The sequence below is a fragment of the Silene latifolia genome, chromosome X (assembly GCF_048544455.1).
Source record: "Silene latifolia isolate original U9 population chromosome X, ASM4854445v1, whole genome shotgun sequence".
Lineage (NCBI taxonomy): Eukaryota > Viridiplantae > Streptophyta > Magnoliopsida > Caryophyllales > Caryophyllaceae > Silene > Silene latifolia.
In genome coordinates, this window is record NC_133537.1 from 341,813,553 (window position 1) to 341,836,010 (window position 22,458).

Below are 22,458 nucleotides of genomic sequence, written 5' to 3' on the forward strand. Positions count from 1 at the left end.
AGGTTTGTTTTAATTGTGGGCTTTTTTATGTACAAAACTTATCGGTTCATGGATCATTTCTTTGGGCTTTGTTTGCTATGATGATTTTTTTAGATTAAAAAATGAATGTAAATAAATAAGTAACTGAGACGGGATATATTTATTACGAAAATAATCATCTTTGAATTGGATGTGAGGTAATGTCTCAAGTGGTACAATAGCATCATACAACCTTGACCAAAAAAAAAAAAAATAGCATCATACAACCAAGGTGTTGTTTGGCCTTGCTTATGGAAAATGACTTTTCCTTTTCAAAAGGAGTTTATTCACAAGTTACTTTTCGGAAAAGTTTTAGTTGTTTGGCCATACTTTTGTAAAAGCGGTTTCTCACAAAATTTATATGTTTGGCCTAACTACCTTTAATACAACTTTTGTTTGCTTATTTGGTTTTTATGTAAAAAGTAGAAGTAGAAGTAGTAAATATCTACTTCTCCTTTTGGAGGTGAATAATCACTTTTTGACTTCTCAAAAGCACTTTTAAAACTCTCTAATTTACCATGTTTGGCCAAGCTACTACTTTTTTAATTACAAAAGCACTTTTTAAGCTTGGCCAAACAGCACCTATATTTTATCGAGCTTATGTATAATTTTTTTGAGCTTTCTTAAAGTTAATTTTTTTTATGTTTAAGTGGGTAATTCAGAAATTTTATGCTATAGCTCGATTTCTTTAAAATAAAACTCGAAAACTTTATTATATAGTTCGGGTTCTAGAGCATACAACTAGCTACAATTGGTTGTAGGATGTATTAACTGGTATACATTCTACTCGGATACTTATTAAAACCGCTTTCTGTGGTATTAACAATCTACAACGCTAAGGCGTTGTCATTTTGACTTGTTAAGTTGAATTAGTAAAGCATCTATATTTCTCGTGTATTTTCTCGTGTGTATAAGGTAAGATGTAATTTCATGGTTTTAATAAGATATTGATTGATAATGGTCTGGATAGTAAGTTCACGTTGGTAATTAGGGACATTGATAGTACCTCTAGATTCTCATACCAATACCAACAAAGTGTTGTGTTGTAAAGCACCCACTCGTGTTGTCTTTTCTATGGATAGAAGTTAGGAGACATTCGCTAAATGCACATCCTCTTTCAACAACGTTTTAAAAATATGAAAATCTCTTTGCGTTCTTTTTAATAAGCACGATGCTCTTGCTTTAATGTCGTTGATACATCATCCTCACGTTATTTTATTTCCCTTTCTAGTTGGTCTAAGCCTATTACTATTTTACTCATCGAAACTTTCCTCTAATCTTGCAAGAACATGATATATACCCAGGATTAGCTGGAGTGTCAATCAATTTGCAACTACGGAATATTGGTAAAGGAGAACATGTATTAAGTTTACAAATATACGAAGTTATATATAATAACCAGATTACCAATTCTCACTTATCACTTATAGTAAATGACCATATAAGGGTACTCGGCTCTCGAACAAAAGGCGTTTCTTGAAGAAATGTACGAAGTTGTGTACATATGGCTTTGTCCTTCCGACCGAACGGAGTTGAAATTAACTAAATGGACCTGAGGTGAACTAAATTAAACACAACAAAATTGAGGTTAACTTAACGGAGTTTCATTGATAATTAAGGGGTGTTTGGTTTGAGCTTTTGGAATGGATTCAATTCATTCTAATGTTTGGTTTGGGGGGGGGGGGGGGTGGAACTGAGTTAAATACCTAATGGATTCTAACTCCATTCCAAACCCTTTGAATCTTATACCCATGTTTCCACTCAAGTTTCTAACTCAATTCCATATTATTACTACTAGACGTGGTAAACAGATCGGATCATGTCGGGTTCGTGTTTGTGTCACATGTAAACGGGTCACAAACCTTCCAACCCAAACCCAACCAAATTAAATCTCGTGTCGTGTTCGTGTCGAGTGTCGACCCACTTACGTAAATGGGTCATAAAGCCTCAACCCTAATTCGTTAATTTCGTGTCGCGTTCGTGTCGTGTTTTCGTGTCATGTCCATATTTGGAAAATTTAAGTATATTTATGTGATGAGGGATCAAGAAAAATTAGGATTAATTTAGTAAACAGGTCATTCGTGTCGGGTTCGTGTTTAGAGAGCTCAATCTAAACCTAACCCAATTAAATATCGTGTCGACCCACTTACATAAATGGATCATTAGGCCTTAACCAAAACCCATTAATTTCGTGTTGGGTTCGTGTAGTGTTTTCGTGTCGTGTCATTGTTTGTCAGCTCTAATTACTACCTCTATATCCATTATAGGGTCGAACCAAACACTTATAAGCAAGTATGGAGTTCTAACATACCACAATGGTATCACAATCCATTCCATACCATTTCAATACTTCGAACCAAACGACCCCTTAATTTGAGTAAAACTTAGTTGAACTAAAATAAATAAAACTCAACTGAAAGTAAGTTGAAAAGAACATAGCTATAACAAGGGCTTGATACCTACAAAGGCTACATGATAACATGTAAAGATGTGATAATCTCACGCAACAAACACAAACCTCACACTTTCCTTCAACAACTTCTTATTCTTATCAATACTCAACACCTTATTTTCAATTAATTACTTTAAGCAAGCACGTTTAAATTCTCCCTATTTTCCAAAAAAGGTTTTCTAACATGTGTCAAATAGGCACGAGGGCGCACAACAGTACGTCACATATGTTAAGAACTTAAGATGATAAGAAAGGAAATATTTGCATGAATATATCATGAAAAATCGAAATCCCAACTCATGATTATCATACTTAGAGAATTATTGATGTAAAGCTTCTATTTATTAGCATCTTAACGTGTGTTCATTGGGCACGCGTTAGAAAAACTCTTTTAAATCTCATCTCATTACTTTAAAAATATAAAATTCAGAATAATTTTCTACAACTCCTATTGATCTTGATTCAAATAATAAATCATTAACGTTTTAATGAAAATGTATATCACTCATTCCATGAAAAAGTTATTTGAATAACTCGACTTTTTCAAGAGGTTTTCTCAACCAGGTAGTACTAGTATTGGTGCCCGGCTTCGCCCGGGCTACCTATACTTACCATTAATTTTTTTTTTCATTAAATAAAATTTTTTGAAGTTGCATAACCCATAAATTTATCATTAATATATTTTTTATAACATATCCTAAAATTACGATGAAATAGATTTGAGACAAATTCACTACTCCCGCTATTAATATTTTACTCTTATTAATGAAACAATAGTAATAACATTTCACTACTCGCCCGTAATCATTGTTACTTTCATTACTCCCGCCGTAGTTATTGTTACTGTCACTACTGCTGCATTAATATTGATAATTTCACTACTCCCGCCGTAGTTATTGTTACTTTCACTATTGCCGCATTAATATTGATTATTTCACTACTCCCGTTGTTTCTACCACTCTCACTAATCTCGTTGATAATATTGTTACTTTTACTATTCAAATGAGTGATTACTATCATATAACTATATCCAATGTTACTACTATTCTTTTCTTTCTTGTGAAAATTACTTTTACTACTTAGGCATGCAATTTTAAGAGAAATATATATTTATATAAATATATTACATATATGCATTAAATCATATCGAAAGAATTATGCAATATTATATATTATGGAATCTAACTTAAATTATTTATAACCTATTTATTATATGTTTGTATGTTAAATAATTAACATCTCTATACTTCTAATAAACTATAAAGTTTAATAAAATTGCATAGATTTTAAATTTAATATATAATTTTATGATGATAATAATTAATACCATAAGTGTGCATGTTTATACTAATTAATTATTTTATTTTAAGGAAATTGACCATCTTCTAGTCTTTTATAAATATTTAGGAAAATTATCAGACATCTTATTTCTTTTAGTCTCCTTGAAATTGACCATCTTAATTAATTATTTTATTTTAAGGAAATTGATCATCTTAATTAATTATTTTATTTTAAGGAAATTGACCATGTTTAGGAAAATTACCAAGCTTCTATATAATTTAATTTTAACCAAAACTATATAATATTTGCATTGAGATCCCTTAATCGGGTCCATCACACGGTGCTAGTGATTTAAAACTATATAGTATAATTAATTTGTATAACTTTCTTTAATTACATTAAAGTCCCTTGGTTTCTGGATTTAATATATAGTATAGATAGATATTTACGAGTGACGTTATGATCGCCTTAAAAACCCGCTATTTTTTTTTTTTAAATCCACTTGTTAGAGGGAAAAGTAGTGGAAACGCACCGTTTAAACCCCGACATCAAAACCCCCTAAATGTGGCATAAACGAACGCTAACATTTGTACGCACCAAAATCCTTAAACCCTATTTCCCCAAATCAACAATTACAACAACAATGAATCCCTCAATTGACGATAATCCTTCAATCAATTCGAAAAATGTCGAAGAATCCGACGTCGGAATCCTCTGTTACATCTCTAATCTCCCCGGTTTTCGCGGCATTCTCAAACAACGGTTTTTCTCGATTAATTTTGATGCTAATTTGATTAATTTCATAATTATACTCAAATTAATGCGATTAATTATGTTTTTTGATTGTTGTTTTTGGTTAATTGTGTAGATACTCTGATTTTATTGTGAATGAAGTTGATTTGGATGGTAATGTTGTGCGGTTAACTTCACTTAGTGTTCCTCCCGAGGTAAATTTAGGGTATTGATTTACGAATTACAATTTACGACATCGAGTGTTTTGTGAGGTTACGATTGATTGTGGAGTGTCTGCGTGTTGTTGTTTGTTGGATGTTTTAAGCTGGAGGAGAAGAAGGAAGAGAAGGTAGTTGAGGTGTTGGATAAAGAATATACGTCGGAAATCGAGGATTTCAGGTTGTTGGTAGGTGCGGATGCTGATCGTTTGAAAGAGTATATTGAGCAGATTAATTCTGGCAACGTTGGGGATATTGATCCACTTGTGCTTTCTCCAAGCTCGGATAAATCACACCGCACGGTAGTATTGCAAAGCTAATTTATTCGCAAATTTTGTTTTGTTTTGGTTGTATATATGGATAGTATAAGGTCAAAATTCGCATATATACTTTGTTTAAGTTTTTGGACACGGGATTGTTATTTGTTTTATGGGTAAATTGTTTGGTTGTGTACTTGCGCGCATCCCTCTCTCATAGCTTGATTGGTGTTTAATATTACGGTATTCAAGATAGTGATGGAAACCCATGTAGCTATATGAATAGTGAGTGATATGTCCACATTAGTTGGAGTTTTAAGGTTTGTTTGGAAGGAGAGATTTGGAGGGTAAAGGAAGGGAAGGGGGAGGGAGCGATACAAATTCCATTCATGGGTTTGCAAATAGGGTCGTAGGAAAATAGAGGGGGAGGGAAGTGGAGGGCATAGGGATCCATTTTCCCTCCTATCAAACAAATCAAAATCTCTACCTCATAGAAAGATTTTAAGAAGGGAAGATCTCCTCGCTCCACTCTCTCTCCATTCCTTCAATTTGCTTTAGTATTTGAAATGTATGGCGCTAGCTCGATGTTTAGTTTTGAAGTTTCGTTGTTAATTTTGAGTCGGATATGACCATTTAATGCCTAAACTATTCAGGTGTAACAAGTTATCTGGTTTTCTACCAATAAATTTTTTGCGGCGGGAATTAGCTTATGGTGCAATTATTTTGGCTGTTTCAGGCTGTACACAACTTCTTCAAAGAGAAATTGAAGTTTCTTGTGACAGACGTTATAGATGGACCTACGGACTCCTCAAAATGCATCCGTGTCAGACTAAGTTCAGGAGGGTCTCAAAACAGGGGAAAAAATACCCGAAAACGTAAAGACAGGGATGGCAAACCATTTGATAAGAGAGGGTCACAGGATTGGCCCGAAGATCGTGGGAAGTTCTTGAGGTATGGAATTATTACTTTGTATTTCAGTCGCATTTTTTCCTCTTCTGGTTTAGAGAAACTTGCTCACACCCTCACTTATTTGCACTTTTTTAGATTTCTTCTTCCTTGCCTCACACCCTCACTTATTTGCACTTTGTCAGATTTCTTCTTCGTTGCTTCACACCCTAACTTATTTGCACTTTCTATTTCTGGGAAAGTCTCACCCTCACATTTTTGGTTTGTGGAGGAAAATCATTTCTCCACCCTTAAACAGTTATTGTTTAGTGATGACACGAACAATACCACTTTCCATTTGATATCATATGGTATTTTTTTTCATTTGGAATGTCAATGTGGCAATGTCCTATAGTTTTTTATTTACTTTTGCATATGCTTATTCTACTTGTGGTAACTCTATGGATGATATACGTGGGATTTAAGCTCAGTGTTTCAGCTTTGATGTAGTGAAGGATTGCAGAATTACCCAGCTTGTTTCATTTTGTTTCTTGGTTAGATTTCTGAAATCTCTGAATACTTTTTATTGAAGGTTTCATCTTTACAAGGAGAACAAGGACACGCAGGAGGCCTTGAGGTTGATTGGCAAGATGCTAGGAGTCCAGGTATTTTTTGCATTTTTGCCCAGTTATTGTCGCTGAAATATGATGTAACAACCAGCGTCAGCGTTTCTTGTATAAAAATTGGTCAATACAATTTTTCGTTTTTTATGTTCCTTTTGATATTTATTGCAAAATCATTGTTGAGACTCCTGTATGACTTTCTGTTTGGCAGCCCAAATCATTTGGATTTTCAGGTACGAAGGACAAGCGTTCTGTGTCTACTCAAAGGGTATGTTTTTTTTTTCAGCAGTCAGCACCCTTTACATGTTCAGTGTATGTAACTGTAAAATCCGTTCTTTGCTGTGGGGTCATCTCTTTTAAAACAATAATCTTGTGGGTCTTCTTTGGCTCTTTCTATGCTCCCTAAACTGCATGCAAGAATAGAGATGTGAATTATGTGGTAATCAAACTTTCATCATACAAGGCAAGAGTTTTTGTACGCTCTTTATATACTCCCTTACCACCTCCCACTGCCGAAAACATGAGAATGTATTGAGTTTTGTGTGACGGTCAAAACCTCCATAGACTTTTACAACTTTGAGACAGCAGCAAACTAATCAAGTCCTCTAACCATTTTGTTTACTGTACCAGAGTCACGTCATTTTCGGCATGTCCAGTGCATATTCTGCGTCATGTTGACGAGTTGTGTTGACATGCGACTCCTTGGGAGATCGAAGTAGCTTAGGATGGGGTAAAGGGAAGTGCATGATAAAAAAACTAGAGGCATTTTGGATAGAGCATTATTATGCCTTCTGCTCAAATGTCCTTTTTTAAAACACAGTAAAGAAGATTCTAAGTAGAAACTTCTTTTCGGTTTATCCATTCTTAAGACTTAAGCTAGGCTACACACTCTTTCAAGTATATTGACCCTCGCGAGGATGTTGTCTCTCTGATCTTTGAAGTGCATCATAACTCTATATGCATACATAGGTCAACCTACAGTCTGTATCATAGCATCAGCTCTAGTCAGTCTTATTTTGAAGGTGTTACTTTGTCTTATTATTGCTTTGTGATTGCAGTATCTGTTGTCTGCATATACTTAGGAATATACCGTTTGACAGTTGAATCCATTTTTCATCCGATTGTTATTTTCCCTCACACTTTACAGGTAACTATGTTCAAGCAGCATGCTAGTAGATTAGCTTCTCTTAATGAAAAGTTGATTGGCATAAAAGTTGGTGACTTCTGGTAAGGTCAAAGAATCGGGGTCTGGATTTTCATATGTTTGTTAATTAATGCACCTGTAATTACCCAGTTTTCTGTTTATGCCTGTCTAGTTATGTCACAGAAGGGCTTCAGCTTGGGCAGCTATTGGGAAATAGATTTACTGTAACTTTAAGGTTAGTTTTCATTTCATTTATGGACTTCTGAACCATCATTTTTCCCTGTATGATGAGATACGACTTTTTTTTTATTCCTTGTAGAGGAGTTGTTGCTGATTCTGAAGACACCATTAGAGCTTCTGCAGATGCCTTAGGAAAAAATGGATTTGTTAACTATTTTGGACTACAGGTATTTTGCCTTTTCTTCTGTTCTTTTCTTCGAAGTATTTCCCTTTCAGCAAGAGTTTCAGATCATTTAACATTCAGCAAGATGTAATCACTTTTAGCAAGGTGTTTAATCACTTTGAGTTATTCTTTCAAAATGTCTTGCAAAACATCAACCTATCTTGAGACTACAGGCAAGCTCTACCTGCGTCTTTGAGGGAGTGTGTCCAGTTGATTTTAGTTTTTCAATGTCTGTCCCTACTGGGTTGTTCCTTCATTCACAAAGTTCTTCTCAAGGCAGGAAGACAGACATTTATTCAATTTGAGTATCTGTATCCTCACTAACGAAAACTTTTAAAACTTGTGCTTAGTTGATATTTCCCTCTGAAAGTTGCAGTTTGTGTTATGCTAACAATTGAATTGTCACCTAAGTAGAAATTTATCTTTGATGCAGAGGTTTGGAAGTGGTTCAATCCCGACTCATCTTATCGGAGCAGCATTGCTTCGTGGAGAGTGGAAAGCTGCTATTGATATGATTCTCGATCCAAGAGAGGGGGATATCCTTGCGGCTTATTATTTACGACATTAGTCTAGCCATATTACAATATTTCATCTTCCAAACTTTTTTCAGCTATATTGAATTGTAACAATGGTCTGTCTAGTCTTTAACTAAGATATTTGATTACAAAAAGACGCCACAAGAAAGATTCGGGAACAGTATAAGGAAGACAACGATGTTAATGGAGCATTAAGGAGATTGCCGTATTATATGGTAGCTGAGAGGGCTATTGTAAGTCCATGCTTGCTTACATTAATTTTGAAATTAACGTTTTCTGTTGCTTGGGGATTCTGCTTAGTATGATTTACGACACTCCTTCCGTTGAGTCAAATGTTGTGTTTGCTTTTGGAACAAAGAGCAAGTAGAGGAGAAATATAGTGTGTTTGGGAATATTCAAATTGAAATAGCAAGTTGCTCGTGCAGGAAGACAGATGGCCCCCGAATCATTTTTTGGTTAGAGTCATTTCACATCATAAAAGAAATTCCCAAAATGAGAACATTAACAATCAATTGAGACACCAAAAAACGATACATAAACCAGTGACCGGGACAGAGGGAGTATAATTTTACTAAAATTTTGTCAATGGAGAAGATGATAATCTATGTACAGTAGATGTTAGTTTTTCATTTTTATTTTCTTTTGTTGCTAGCAGTGGTATGCTTGGATATTGGATTCTTCAAAGTTTCTAAGGGTGTGTTAGGGAAGGGGTTTGGGAGGGAAATTTTTTCCTTTGTTTGGTTAGCAAGATAGGCGTAGAGGGATTTGGATGGGAGGGAAATTTTTTCCTTTGTTTGGTTAGCAAGATAGGCGTAGAGGGATTTGGAGGGGACTGGAACAATAGAAAATGATCCCGCATTTCCTCTTCCAAGGCAATTTTTTTTTTTCCAACATAGAAGATTTGTAGGTAAAACGCTTCCCTTACATTCCCGCTCCCTTCCTTTTGTCCTTACCCCTCCCTACCCTTTCCCTCTCATTTTTGTATCAAAACAATCCCTTAACCCTTTTATGCTATATGCTGTGATAAGAATTTTCATTTCATTTTTTTTCTGTTCTTCGCATCAGGTTCATAACTTCGCAGTTCCAAAAATTGAAGTACAAATCATAATCTATTATTGATTTAGCAGAAATTCTGAAGTCTGAAGTCTGAACCAATACCACGGATAATTATTTTAGTATAAGCTTCTCATTGACGAAGACCTTTAATGTCAATTGTCTGCCACTGTCTTATGTTTTTGACTATTTTTAGCATTCTCACTGATTCAAAACATGAATTCTTCTTCTGCAGTTTTTTTTTTTAATTGCCACGATATTCTGAATCTTTGCCTGCTAGACTTTTTAGTTGGTTAATTATTGATTCTTTCTGCGTTTTCAGTTGCACGGTTTGAAGAAATGTCCTGGTGATTATTTACAGGCGTTAAGAGCTATCCCTAGAACTCTTAGAATGATGTGAGTTGTTTTGGTCAATGTTATCTCTTGTCTTTTTGATGAATACCTCAGTGTTCCTTGCCTTGGTATGTGGTGCAGAATGGCTCATTTCACCTTTTTATTGCTGTGTGAGTCTTATATGCTATCTGTCTCCCCTAGAATCCGTTAGTATTGTTTAAAATAGGTCTCTTCAATTCTACTTCTCCGTCATTCTACCGCCACATATTCTTTTCTCCTACAGTATGTTGTTTTAATCTCTCCTTTTATTTTTTTACTTTTTTTTCCCTTTTCATCATGCATGATTCCATCCAAGTGGGTTTTGAACTTGTCCTACTCTGTATGGAAAGTTCTCTGGGTAGGGAGAATTTGGGCCAAACCATTATGGGTTACTCCAATAATAATTATGAAACATATGGTCATTTTTTGTTCTGTCATTTCAACATTCTAGTTTGACTAAGTAACAAAATCAGTTCTTGCGTGATTCTACACAGCAGGTATCGATCATACCTTTCCATGGCTACTTGAATCGTGTCATTTTTGCCTTGCGAGATATGGTCCAAATATGTCACTTTTGTACTCCTGCACAACGAATAAATTCGAATCTAGCCAACAGCCTGTCATAGACCTGTCAAAACCCGACCCGACCGACCCATTTTCTAAGGTTACAAACCTGGTTTTTTCGACTCGTAACCCGTTCGGCCCGAACCCGAAATAACCCGTTATTTTAGGACCGAGACCCGACCCGAACGGGTCGACCCGTTGGGTCAAAGGTAAATCAAGAATTTTATTAAAATATTAATATTTATATATTATATTTGAAAAAATAGTTAAAAAAATATTTTTTTTATTATTAAAAATTACAAACACAACTAAAAAGTCAATTTTATATTTTTATAATACTTAATAATGAAACAATTATTAAAAAAACTTTATTTTAATAATTATGTCAATATAATTAATGTAAACGTTGAATATGATTAAAATATTAGTTTTAAATATGTTTTACTTTTTTTTAATTTTTTTTTTTAATTTAAAAAATCGTTTAAAAAGGCGTTAGAAATTATTTCTTGACCCGTTGTCTGACCCGTCCCGCCCGACCCGCTTGACAGGTCCTGACATTATCAACTGTGTCATACAGTCATACTACAACATACTCCAATAAAAATGGATAGTTCAATAGTCCAGTATCCATTTAGTGCCAAAAGTAACGATAGATTTTCTTACTGCATTTTTTTTAACTGATTAGAACATCAAACATTGGCAACTAAGTGTGGTTTGCCTTGACCTGATTTTAATTTGTTGTGAGCAGTCATGGAATTCATAGCCTTTGATAATGTACTGCAACTCATTGATTCTGTTAGTACTTGCCTTTTTCTTTCTGCCTTTCAGGAGATGTGTGATGGTGTCTTTTTTTCCAAAACGAACTGTTTTGAAATGACCTTATTAACTGTAGTCTCTGTCCCAGACTCCCAGTTTTATGGGATGGAAGGCTACAAAATTAGACGTTTAACGGTCTAAGACTCCTCTACCTGGTTGCAAGGGTTTCTATGCACTACACTGGCAATTTTTTTTTTTTTTTTATTAATTGACAATCATATGTATGACAATGAGTCATTCTGTGTCTAGGTATGTACACAGTTACCAAAGCTACCTGTGGAACAATGCAGCAAGTGTGAGGGTGCAGAAGTATGGTATGTGATGTGTCCTTGTAAATGTTAAGAAGAGTTTTGTATATACTTTGTTCATGTATCACTGAGCATCTGAACTGTATACCAGTTGATACTGATCTTCTATGCAACTGTACGGCAGGTGCAGATGCAGTGGTTGTAGGAGATCTTGTATATTGCAAAGATGATTCCAGTGAGGAGCTCATACCCCCTCAGGTAGAGTGCGAGGAGGATAGTCTGAACGAGGCAGATGGTGTTGGCAATCTCGAAGAGGTTCTTGAAGTTGATGTTCCTGCCGAGAAAAGCATTCTAGTCAAGGTAAAAAATTGTAAATTGTTTTTTAGTTTTATGCTCATTGAAAAAATCAACCGTCCGATTGCGAGTAAACAGTTACCGTAAAGTAATGGAGACAGTATACATGGGATGGCCATGGAGGGAGTATAAAAAATCAAAATTAGATTAAAAAGGAAAATGAGCCCAGATAGAAGATGAGGATAGAGTCCCAAAAATAGGCACTATAATATTGCATGACAATTGTTATCATATTGCTCGATCACTTTTCGAAGTGTAGTGTAGGCTTTCTTCAGTCCTGACAATGTAATTAAATTCCTGGTCAGGTTGTAGATGAGGAAGATTTGCTCAAACAGAAGTACACTATTGATGACATACTACTTCCTTTACCCGGGTAATTTACATGTTATGTTGATGTTCTGTGCCATCTTTATGGTTGATGCTGGTGCTAAATATTGTGTAACACATTCTATCACAGTTCGAGGGCAGTCTATCCAGCAAATGATGTTGCTAATGTCTATCATGATTTGGCTAGGAAGGTATGTATCATACTACCATCTACTTACGGAAACTTTCAAATTCTGGTGTAAAATCCTGAATTATTAGATCAGAACGTTGTTAACTTAAATAGAAGAAGCTTAAGAAGGAATCAATGCACATTAATCTTTGGACTCATGTTGCCTTCTTTGCTTGCATTCCAGGATAATATAACCTTGACGGAAAGTGTGCATAATGTTAAGTATGTATCTTAAACACGCTTAGTTTGGTTTAAACTATATTAGAATCTCTCCTTGCTCATTTATCCCTCATGGTCAATTTGGCATGAACTTAATGATAATTTCTGTTTCCAGAGAATTTTCAATAACTAGTATGAGTGGCGGTTACAGACGAGTTTACCAAAAGCCAAAGGATCTTGAATGGTATCGTTCCCTTGTAAATCATAATGGTTTAATAAATGTGCTTGTTGGTTTGGTCAAGTTAGTATCTTATCCTTATTTTTTGTATTGTTAAATCCTTCGCAGGGAAATACTCAAGTACACAGATGCGACCACACCCTTGGCAGATACAGATCTAGACATTCTTTCTAAATCTGGAACCATGACGCATGAAAAATATACAGCTGTTGGTAATGAAGAAACAGGTGCAATTCAAAGCTCAGAGGTCCCACAAACAGCTCTGAAACTCAGTCTTACTCTCCCAGCTTCTTGCTATGCGACTATGGCAATAAGGGAGCTTCTCAAGACATCTACTTCTGTATGTGTGTTGGTTTAATTCTTCCGAATTTCATATGGGTGGATTCTTGGTTTAATATTCCCCTGATTTTATACTATTAGGCGCCTTCACCATGTTAACCTGTTTTTATACTTCTGCAGGTTGCATTTCATAAAACATTGAATGATGTTATGTAGTGGGCAAGAAGTGATGCAGGTATCGGAGCATTGATTATCAAAAGTGGAACATGGGATAAGAGAGGTAATTTTATTTTTTGAGCTACAATCTGATATTCACATCTGTAATCTCTTGAAACATCTGAAGTCTTCTTTGGGCGTGTCAATTTTTTTATTTTTTTTTGAAACCCAACGGGGTAATAATATAAATCAACCAACAAAGCGAGCCGCTACCTCAGGTAGCTTATCCAACCATAGAGTTTTCCCTACGTCTACTTGTACAACATGCGCTAAAGCATGAGCTACCTCATTGTTTCCACGACAAACATGCGACCAAGCAACAGAACGAAAAGAACAACTTAAAATATCCTCAATGACAATAAAAAACATGCTTCGACCCGTCTTCTGCATCTTCAAGGCTTCAAAAATCGCTTTCCACCACGACCGCGTCATATCCCACCTTCACCGCTTCTTCTAATCCATCAAGAACTACAACTTCCTCCGCGACGTGAGGCTCCCAACACTCCTTCCTGGAAATCGTCATACCCCATAACACCTTCCCCGTCTCGTCCCGACAAACCGCACCAACACCCACTCCCACTCCCTCTTTCACCCCCAGCATCCACGTTGAGCTTTACCCACCCGGCCTCCGGAGCCTTCCAGCCTTCCAGCCCTCCACCCGTACCTCATCCGTCCCCTGCCTTCCCCCTGCAATCCTCTTAATCACCACCGCACTCTCCCCCTCAATCTCCTCCACCACGTGTCTCACTCGCTTCAGCACAACTCCCACCCACACACGGCCTCCCTCAATGACGACCCTATTCCTAGCTTCCCACACAGTCCAGCACCCTACCATCATAACTTCTCGCTCCCTCGTGTCCATCTGCCTCCAACAGCCTTCCACCCACTCCTGAATCCCAACAAGATCCCCCACATCACCCATCACCAAGTTCAGCCCATCCCACACCCCCCTAGCCGTCCAACAATCCGGAACAAATGAAGACATGAAGACACGGCGATGGTTCCCCCATGCTTAAATCGATCCCCTCAAGTAACCTATACGCCGATTTGACACTATAGTTACCGCCCCGCTCCATACACCAATACCACGAGTCAGCACGATGGCCCGCACTAAGACGAATGTTCCTGACTCTATCGCGCTCAAATGGCAGCAGGTAATGGGCAAGCTTCTGATCGACCCATCCATGCCCGTCAGCCGACATCAGCTCCAGCTCCGCCACCACCCTTAGACGAATGTTCCTGACTCTATCGCGCTCAAATGGCAGCAGGTAATGGGCAAGCTTCTGATCGACCCATCCATGCCCGTCAGCCGACATCAGCTCAAATGGCAGCAGGTAATGGGCAAGCTTCTGGTAGACCCATCCATGCCCGTCAGCCGACATCAGCTCCAGCTCCGTCACCACCCTCACTGTATCATCACCCCCAACACAAGGCGACACAACCCGTCCAGTTTGTGTACCCGGAATCCATGCGTCGCGCCATACAAACGTATCCACACCATCACCAATACGTTTCCGCAGCCCCTTCACCAACCCCTCCCTTGCACCAATAATACCACGCAAAGTGTAGCTCGGATTATAACCCAACCCGGCATCGAGGAAAGAAGACCCATCATAGTACTTGCTCGGCATCAACCGCGCCCATAAACAATTTGGCACCGTAAGAAGCCGCCAAGCTTGCTTCCCAAGTAGAGCTTGATTCATTCTATAAAAGTCTCTAAACCCCATGCCCCCATATCTTTCGGCTTACAAAGCCGTATCCAAGCTACCCAACTGATCTTTTTTCTTCCATCCTCACTTCCCCACCAAACTAATCTCGACACTATCGATCTCAATTCGTCACAAAAATTAGCCGGAAGTATAAAAATACTCATAACATAAGTAGGAAGAGAATTGGCCACAACCTTTATGAGAACCTCCCTACCCGCCCTAGACAAGATCTTCCCGCGCCATCCTTGCAACCGTTAATGAGTTTATCACGAATAATGTCCATGATCGGCTTCTTCGACCGTCCCACGACCGTAGGCAGCCCAAGATAACGAGCATGTTCTTCCACAACTCCAACACCAAGCCTCCCACGCAATAGACACCCTCCTTCCCTCTGAGACACCTGCTGAAAGAAACCGTCGTCTTATCCAAATTAACTAGGTGACCAGATGCTCGCTCATAACTCTGAAGAATAGAATTCATGCACTCTGCTTCAGAAAATACTATTGTCAGCAAACAGTAAATGAGATATCACCTGTGCTGCAATACGGATACCATGGAGCAAGGTATCCTCAATAGCGCGCCTCAGCAAATTAGCAAATTAGACAACCTCACACACATAATAAAGAGATAAGAAGGTACAAGGTCTCCTTGCCTCAAACCACGAGGCCCGGCCGCGAGCCCCGGCCGCGAGCCCCGGCCGCCTGAACACCTCTTTTGCATTTCCGTTTATCAACACCGCCGAGGAAACCGAAGACACACACAGCATAACCCGGTCCACCCATAACCTATCAAAACCCATATATTGCGCTTCCAAAAAATCCCACTCTACCCAATCATAAGCCTTCGCCATATCAAGCTTCACCGCCATATACCCCTCAGAATGCCTCGAATTCTTCATATAATGAAATAATTCAAAGGCAGCAAGAATATTGTCCGTAATAAGCCTACTCGCACTCTGATTCTCTGACACAATTTCGCCTAAGAACTGCTTAAGCCGATTAGCCAGAATCTTCGAAATTGGCTTATAAGCCACATTACAAAGACTAATTGGTCGAAAATATCCCGGGCTTTTTTCTTAGGAATTAGCACAATATGGGTATGATTAAGATTATGTGGCATCGGCTCCCCTCGAAGGACTTCCAGTACCGTGCCAACTATATGCCAGTATGTTTGATAAAACAAGCCATTCATCCCATCAGGCGCTTTGAGCGGGTGCATCTGGTTCATCGCTTCAATAACCTCCTCCTCTCTATAGTCACACCGCAACATACCATTCATCCTCTCCGTCACTCTCCCCTCCATTCCCACAAGAATGTCCCTGAAATCCCGCTCCCGAGAGGCCGTAAAGAGCTCAGCAAAATAGGTTGTGGCAACCCGGGAAACTGCGTCATCCTGAACTCGAGGAATACTTCTGCCATTGCGCCCGGGAGTTCGGGACCGTCGTTTCATTTCATTCGCAAATAAAATCTCATTAAAATCACTGATACACATCCAAGGTAGCGTGGACTGCCTACCTAAGATACGTAACAACTTCCATGAGAGATGTCTATCCGCCACCGCAGGCCACTCATAAAAACCGGTCACTCTCAAATCCCCCGCATCCTCCCGAACAATAAATTCCATATAATGAACAGACGACGACACATAATCACAATTAATCTCTTTCCTCCACCAAAACGCGAGACCTCCAGACCTGCCAATGCTATCAACCTACATCCAAACTTTGCTTCATTTCATGACCACTTAGCTTCGTCTCGCAAAGAAACACCACGGCCGGGGTCTCCCTCCGTATGAGATGGCGAAGGGCTCCAACTACACCGGGGTTGCCCAAGCCCCGGCAGGTAAGACTTAACAGACTCATTGGGCCTCAACCACCACCTCATGTATAATGATGCCCCATAACTTTAACCTTCTTCCCACTCCTCCCCACCTCTTCATTGCCTTTCCTCCCCCTCTTTGCCCCCACCTCCAGAGTGCTGCCTCCTGTCACCACCCCACACCAGCTCGTACTTTCCTGGCCCAGATTTTCCCTTTCCCACCGTCGCCACCCTTCTTTCCCCCCATCGAGACAGCCCCTGTCTAGTGTCACCCTCCCTCTGTTTTTTCTTCCCCTCACTCTCCCTAACCTCTCCTGCCACCTCCACATCTACCACCATATCCACCATACACCTCTGCCCAGCCCCCTCCCCTTCTACCTGCGCCATCTCCCCAGAAACAGAAGGTTGCACCTGCTCTCCACTCCCCCATGTCACCTGCGAATCACCCCCTTTGTCTCCACACTTCTCCCGACTCATCTCGTCAATCCCTGACTTCATCTCCCGCTTCTTCTTACTCCTAAACCCCACAGCAATATTCTGAAGCTTTTCAATCATCTTAGCAATCTCCTCCTCCCTTCATCAAAAGCCACTTGTAGAGAACGCATTGCCTTCTCAGGCCTCTCTTTAACAGTTTTAGTAATCTTCCAAGGCGAAGCACGGAGCCACTCCCCGAACATTAGATCCTCGTCTTCATAAGGTCCCTCGTCACAATCCTTTTCCTCATGACCTAAAACCCCACAACCATAGCAAAAGGTCGGCAATTGCTCATATTTAACGTCAAAACTCGCCACCAATCCAGATTGCAGTCTGATAGGAATAGTAGCTTTCAACGGAACACGAACATCATGCATCATCCGAATCCTAATTGCCCTATCCATTTCAGGGTTTGGCCCAACCTCCATATTAATATATATGCCAAGCAGCGCTCCGATCTTTCGAGCATTAGCCTCACTTTTCCTACCCGAAATGGGTAAATCATACACTCTCGCCCACAACGGAACATGAAATAAAGGAGTATTCGTTATCTTACCCGCTATGTTTGGTTCATTGAAACACCAAACAAACTTATCGAAATGCCATGGTTGATTTTCCAACACCTTCTCCTTATCTCGTTCCGTCCCAAATCGAAACACAAGCGTCCTCTCCTTCGCATCGACAAGGTTGCCTATAATTGGTATCAAAGGATTCCATAATTTGATCATTGTTTCAACATCGGCTTTCACGTTTATCGATTTCTGAGCCCAAATTTTACCCACCAGCCCTTCGCTCCCTTCTATTCCTTTCCCCTTACCCGCAGTAGAAGCCATCAGATCAACTCTTCCCTGTCCCTGCACAAACGAAACAACAACAAAGACAAGACAAACGGAGCCTAATCTCACGTAAAAGAACGCGAGAGAAGCTGCGAAGCAGAGGAGAAACCAAAACCTAAAAACTAGACTAAGACGGAAACCCTAGAAAAAGTTTTTTAGAAATGTAGGGTTTTGGACTATGAATGTTGGTTAACAGTAAGATATTATTAAATCAGATCTTGGTTATGCCTCTTAGGAGGGATGCATTACGGACCTTATGATCCCTTGGAATATTCAGGTCGTGTCGCTACAAGTATTATGCCATTCTCGGCGCGTTAGTATTGGGTAATTTTGGTACCCATTAACTCGGATTCATGTCTTGAGTCTGTGGTCAAGGGTGGGTTTATTACGTGCTGTCGGGGTGGGTTTCAGATCCACGGTTAGGGTTGGAATGTACTACGGATTGATTTTTCATGTTTGTGGTGAGGGCCGAGGGATCGGTTTATTTGAGTTGTGTCAGTCATGCTAGGACATCTACAAGTTTATTGATTCGATATTATGTTCCAATTTTGCAGACTTGACAATGCAAATACGCTGCTAAGCTTCTCACTTGGACATGGAAATTCGTTTAGAAAATGTTGCTCTATCTGATGGGTTTGTAGGAGCGAATGACCAAAGTTCAGAAGTCAGATACTTATTGCAAAGCTTAGGAGAAGAGAAGGAGACGACGGTAGTATACACTCCTTTCTCGGGACTCCCCTTGTTATTTTAGTTATAATACAAGTGGATGTACAATAAACTTTCAGCTTCTTAGTCATTGTCTCAGTGAGCAGTGAGCAGTGAGCAGTAAGCAGTAAGCAGTAAGCAGTAAGCAGTGAGCAGTGAATGACTAAATGTAGTAATTACCATTGTAATTGAAACTGTTAAATTATCTTGTCCCTATCGACAATTATGTTCCGACTCCCTGAATTACTATGGTATTATCTGGAACAAAGCTACCTGTAGCTTCCGATTCCCGGTTCAATATTTCAATGGTTGCTTTAGAAATCTGATTTCACTTTGGCGACCATGAGCAAATGTACCAGCAAAATCTGAAAGCCTATGGATAAATATTAGTCGGCTTGTTCCGATGAACAGGGGCAAAATACTTTTTAGGCCTATTGAACACATTTGTAGAAACGTCATAACGCAAAGTTTGTGCTTAAATAATATAATCAATTAGTCTTGCTGAAGACGGGTCGGAGCAAGTGACGGATAATGTCACTCACAAAACGGATAGGGGGGACAAGGTGGGGGCAACCCCATGTGCTTCCCTCTCTCCTCTATTTGGGTCATTTGTGAGGGAAAATGGTATCCGTCACTCCAAAGTGACGGATACGTGCCGTCACAAATGAGATTTGTCGTAATATAATAGAGAAAAAGTTTCAATTAGAGACATCTAGATGCCCCAAACAGGCTTTTCGAGCTATGTTATGACGTAAAATTTGTGCTTAATAACGGAGAGAAGGTTTCCAGAGACATCTAAAGGCCTCAAGGATGCTTTTCGGGCTGTCATGTAAATAGACGAAACCTATTACATAGAATTCGTTTTAAATCGTTTTTAGAGGGTCCTGAACGACATGAGTCATTTCACAAGATTAAAACTGAAGGTTTTGTCAAAAGTTCCAGGACTTTCGAAAGATTACTAAAAACTGCCAATTCCAATTTTGGACCAATGTGTACAATATAAAATGTCTAGGGGTAACAAAAAGAACATATGGTTTGAAATAGATACCACTTGACTCTTGAGGCCTCAAGAGTACTTTTCGAGCTGTGTCGTAAATAGATGAAATCTACTAAGACTCCATTCTAAGCCGTTTCAAAGGATCGTGAACAATGAGAGTCCTGCAAGCGAATATTGATTCGAAAAATATCATTGAAGATTGCCGATTCTAAATGGTTATATCAACGTTTTTTGGCCAATCAGGTCCCATATGAAAATGTATCGAATTTCGCTTTGCAATCTTTCTATACCAAATAAAAATGTACGAGGGTAATAGAAAGGACATATGGTTTCAAATAAAAACACCTGGAGGCCTAAAAGGTTTTCGAGCTATGTATTAGTTATTTGGGACTGAATTCGAATAGGTTAAAACTCTTGAAATAAACTTCGACAAGTGGTAGAAAAATCGGGAGAAAAAGAAGCAGGGTCCGTTACGACCACCCGAACGGCTCAAATTGAAATGTATAATACACGATTTTTCGGGATTCCAGGGTCCTGGAAAAAAATTATCCGGAAATCACACAGAAAGTTCTTCGGCTCAGATAAACTGGCCACACAAAATTTGAGTAGCAACGGAAGACATTTGGGAGGTGCCGGTATGCCATAAACCAGCATTCGTCAAACTTCGGATAATCGTGAAAAATGTATTAATACTTGTTATTTGAGGCTCAAATCGAATAGGTTAACTCCCGAAATGACCTCGGACGCGTGATAGAAAAACCTGGAGAAAAGGAAACAGGGTCCGTTACGACCTCCCGAACGGCTCAAATTGAAGTGTATAATACACGATTTTTCGGGATTCCAGGGTCCCGGAACAAAATTCTCCGAAAATCACAAAGAAAGTTGTCGGCTCACATAAAGTGGCCATACAAAATTTGAGTAGCAACGGAAGACATTTGGGGGTGCCGGTATGCCATAAACCACCATTCGTCAAACCTCGGATAATCGTGAAAAATGTATTAATACTCGTTATTTGAGGCTGAAATCAAATAGGTTAACTCCTGAAATGACCTCGGACGCGTGATAGAAAAACCGGGAGAAAAAAAAATAAGGTCCGTTTTGACCTCCTGAACGGCTCAAATTGAAGTGTATAATACACGATTTTTCGGGATTCCAGGGTCCCGGAACAACACTCTCCGGATATCACACAGAAATATCCTCGAGTTAGATAAAGCGGCCACACAAAATTTGAGTAGCAACGAAAGACATTTGGGGGTGCCGGTGTGCCATAAACCAGCATTCTTCGACTCTTGTATAATCGTGAAAAATGTATTAATACACGTTATTTGAGGCTGAAATCGAATATGTTAACTTCTGAAATGACCTCGGACACGTGATAGAAAAACCGGGAGAAAAAGAAACAGGGTCCGCTACGACCTCCCGAACGGCTCAAATTGAAGTGTATAAATACACGATTTTTCGGCATTCCAGGGTCCGGGAACAAAATTATCCGGAAATCATACAGAAAGTTCCTCTGCTCAGATAAAGTGGCCACACAAAATTTGAGTAGAAACGGAAGACGTTTGGGGGGTGCCACTATGCTATAAACCAGCATTCATCAAACCTCGGATAATCGTGAAAAATGTATTAATACTCGTTATTTGAGGCTGAAATCGAATAGGTTAACTCCTGAAATGACCTCGGACGCGTGATAGAAAAACCGGGAGAAAAAGAAACAGGGTCCGTTACGACCTCCCGAACGGCTCAAATAGAAGTGTATAATACACGGTTTTTCGGGATTCTAGGGTCCCAGATCAAAATTCTCCGGAAATCACACAGAAAGTTCCTGAGCTCAGATAAACTGGCCACAAAAAATTTGAGTAGCAACGGAAGACGTTTGGGGGTGTCGGTATGCCATAAACCAGCATACGTCGACTCTTGTATAATCGTGAAAAATGTATTAATACACGTTATTTGAGGCTGAAATCGAATATGTTAACTTCTGAAATGACCTCGGACACGTGATAGAAAAACTGGGAGAAAAAGAAACAGGGTCCGCTACGACCTCTCGAACGGCTCAAATTGAAGTGTATAAATACACTATTTTTCGGCATTCCAGGGTCCGGGAACAAAATTATCCGGAAATCATACAGAAAGTTCCTCTGCTCAGATATAGTGGCCACACAAAATTTGAGTAGCAACGGAAGACATTTGGGGGGTGCCACTATGCTATAAACCAGCATTCGTCAAACCTCGGATAATCGTGAAAAATGTATTAATACTCGTTATTTGAGGCTGAAATCGAATAGGTTAACTCCCGAAATGACCTCGGACGCGTGATAGAAGAACCTGGAGAAAAAGAAACAGGGTCCGTTACGACCTCCCGAACGGCTCAAATTGAAGTGTATAATACACGATTTTTCGGGATTCCAGGGTCCCGGAACAAAATTCTCCGAAAATCAAAAAGAAAGTTGTCGGCTCACATAAAGTGGCCACACAAAATTTGAGTAGCATCGGAAGACACTTGGGGGTGCCGGTATGCCATAAACCACCATTCGTCAAACCTCGGATAATCGTGAAAAATGTATTAATACTCG

At 39.1% G+C, this 22,458-nt stretch overlaps 1 protein-coding gene across 6 annotated transcripts; it reads left to right on the plus strand.

Annotated features, from left to right (window-relative positions):
* The first annotated feature begins 4,270 nt into the window (after positions 1–4,270).
* Positions 4,271–19,208, plus strand: LOC141619546 (uncharacterized). Of its 6 annotated transcripts, none has more exons than XM_074436558.1 (22): positions 4,271–4,513; positions 4,620–4,698; positions 4,809–5,003; positions 5,695–5,909; positions 6,436–6,508; positions 6,678–6,734; positions 7,614–7,693; positions 7,783–7,845; positions 7,930–8,017; positions 8,447–8,549; positions 8,679–8,782; positions 9,925–9,998; positions 11,604–11,668; positions 11,787–11,962; positions 12,262–12,329; positions 12,414–12,474; positions 12,637–12,674; positions 12,787–12,855; positions 12,958–13,189; positions 13,309–13,408; positions 18,735–18,998; positions 19,035–19,208. In XM_074436558.1, the coding sequence occupies exons 1-20, from the start codon at positions 4,314–4,316 to the stop codon at positions 13,342–13,344; spliced, it is 2,076 nt and encodes a 691-aa protein (XP_074292659.1). In that variant the 5' UTR covers positions 4,271–4,313; the 3' UTR covers positions 13,345–13,408; positions 18,735–18,998; positions 19,035–19,208. The 6 variants fall into 6 exon arrangements, with proteins under 6 accessions (XP_074292659.1, XP_074292660.1, XP_074292661.1 ...); XM_074436559.1 differs by having other exon boundaries at positions 19,059–19,208; XM_074436560.1 differs by having other exon boundaries at positions 18,735–18,991; positions 19,059–19,208.
* The last annotated feature ends 3,250 nt before the right edge of the window (positions 19,209–22,458 follow it).

Excerpts from the sequence above, each read along its gene's own strand:
- LOC141619546 (XM_074436557.1), top strand. The coding sequence starts at position 4,314 with ATGTGGCATAAACGAACGCTAACATTTGTACGCACCAAAATCCTTAAA. Across the intron at positions 4,699-4,808 it reads CACTTAGTGTTCCTCCCGAG|CTGGAGGAGAAGAAGGAAGA; the intron begins GTAAATTTAGGG and ends GGATGTTTTAAG. Across the intron at positions 5,910-6,435 it reads GATCGTGGGAAGTTCTTGAG|GTTTCATCTTTACAAGGAGA; the intron begins GTATGGAATTAT and ends TTTTTATTGAAG.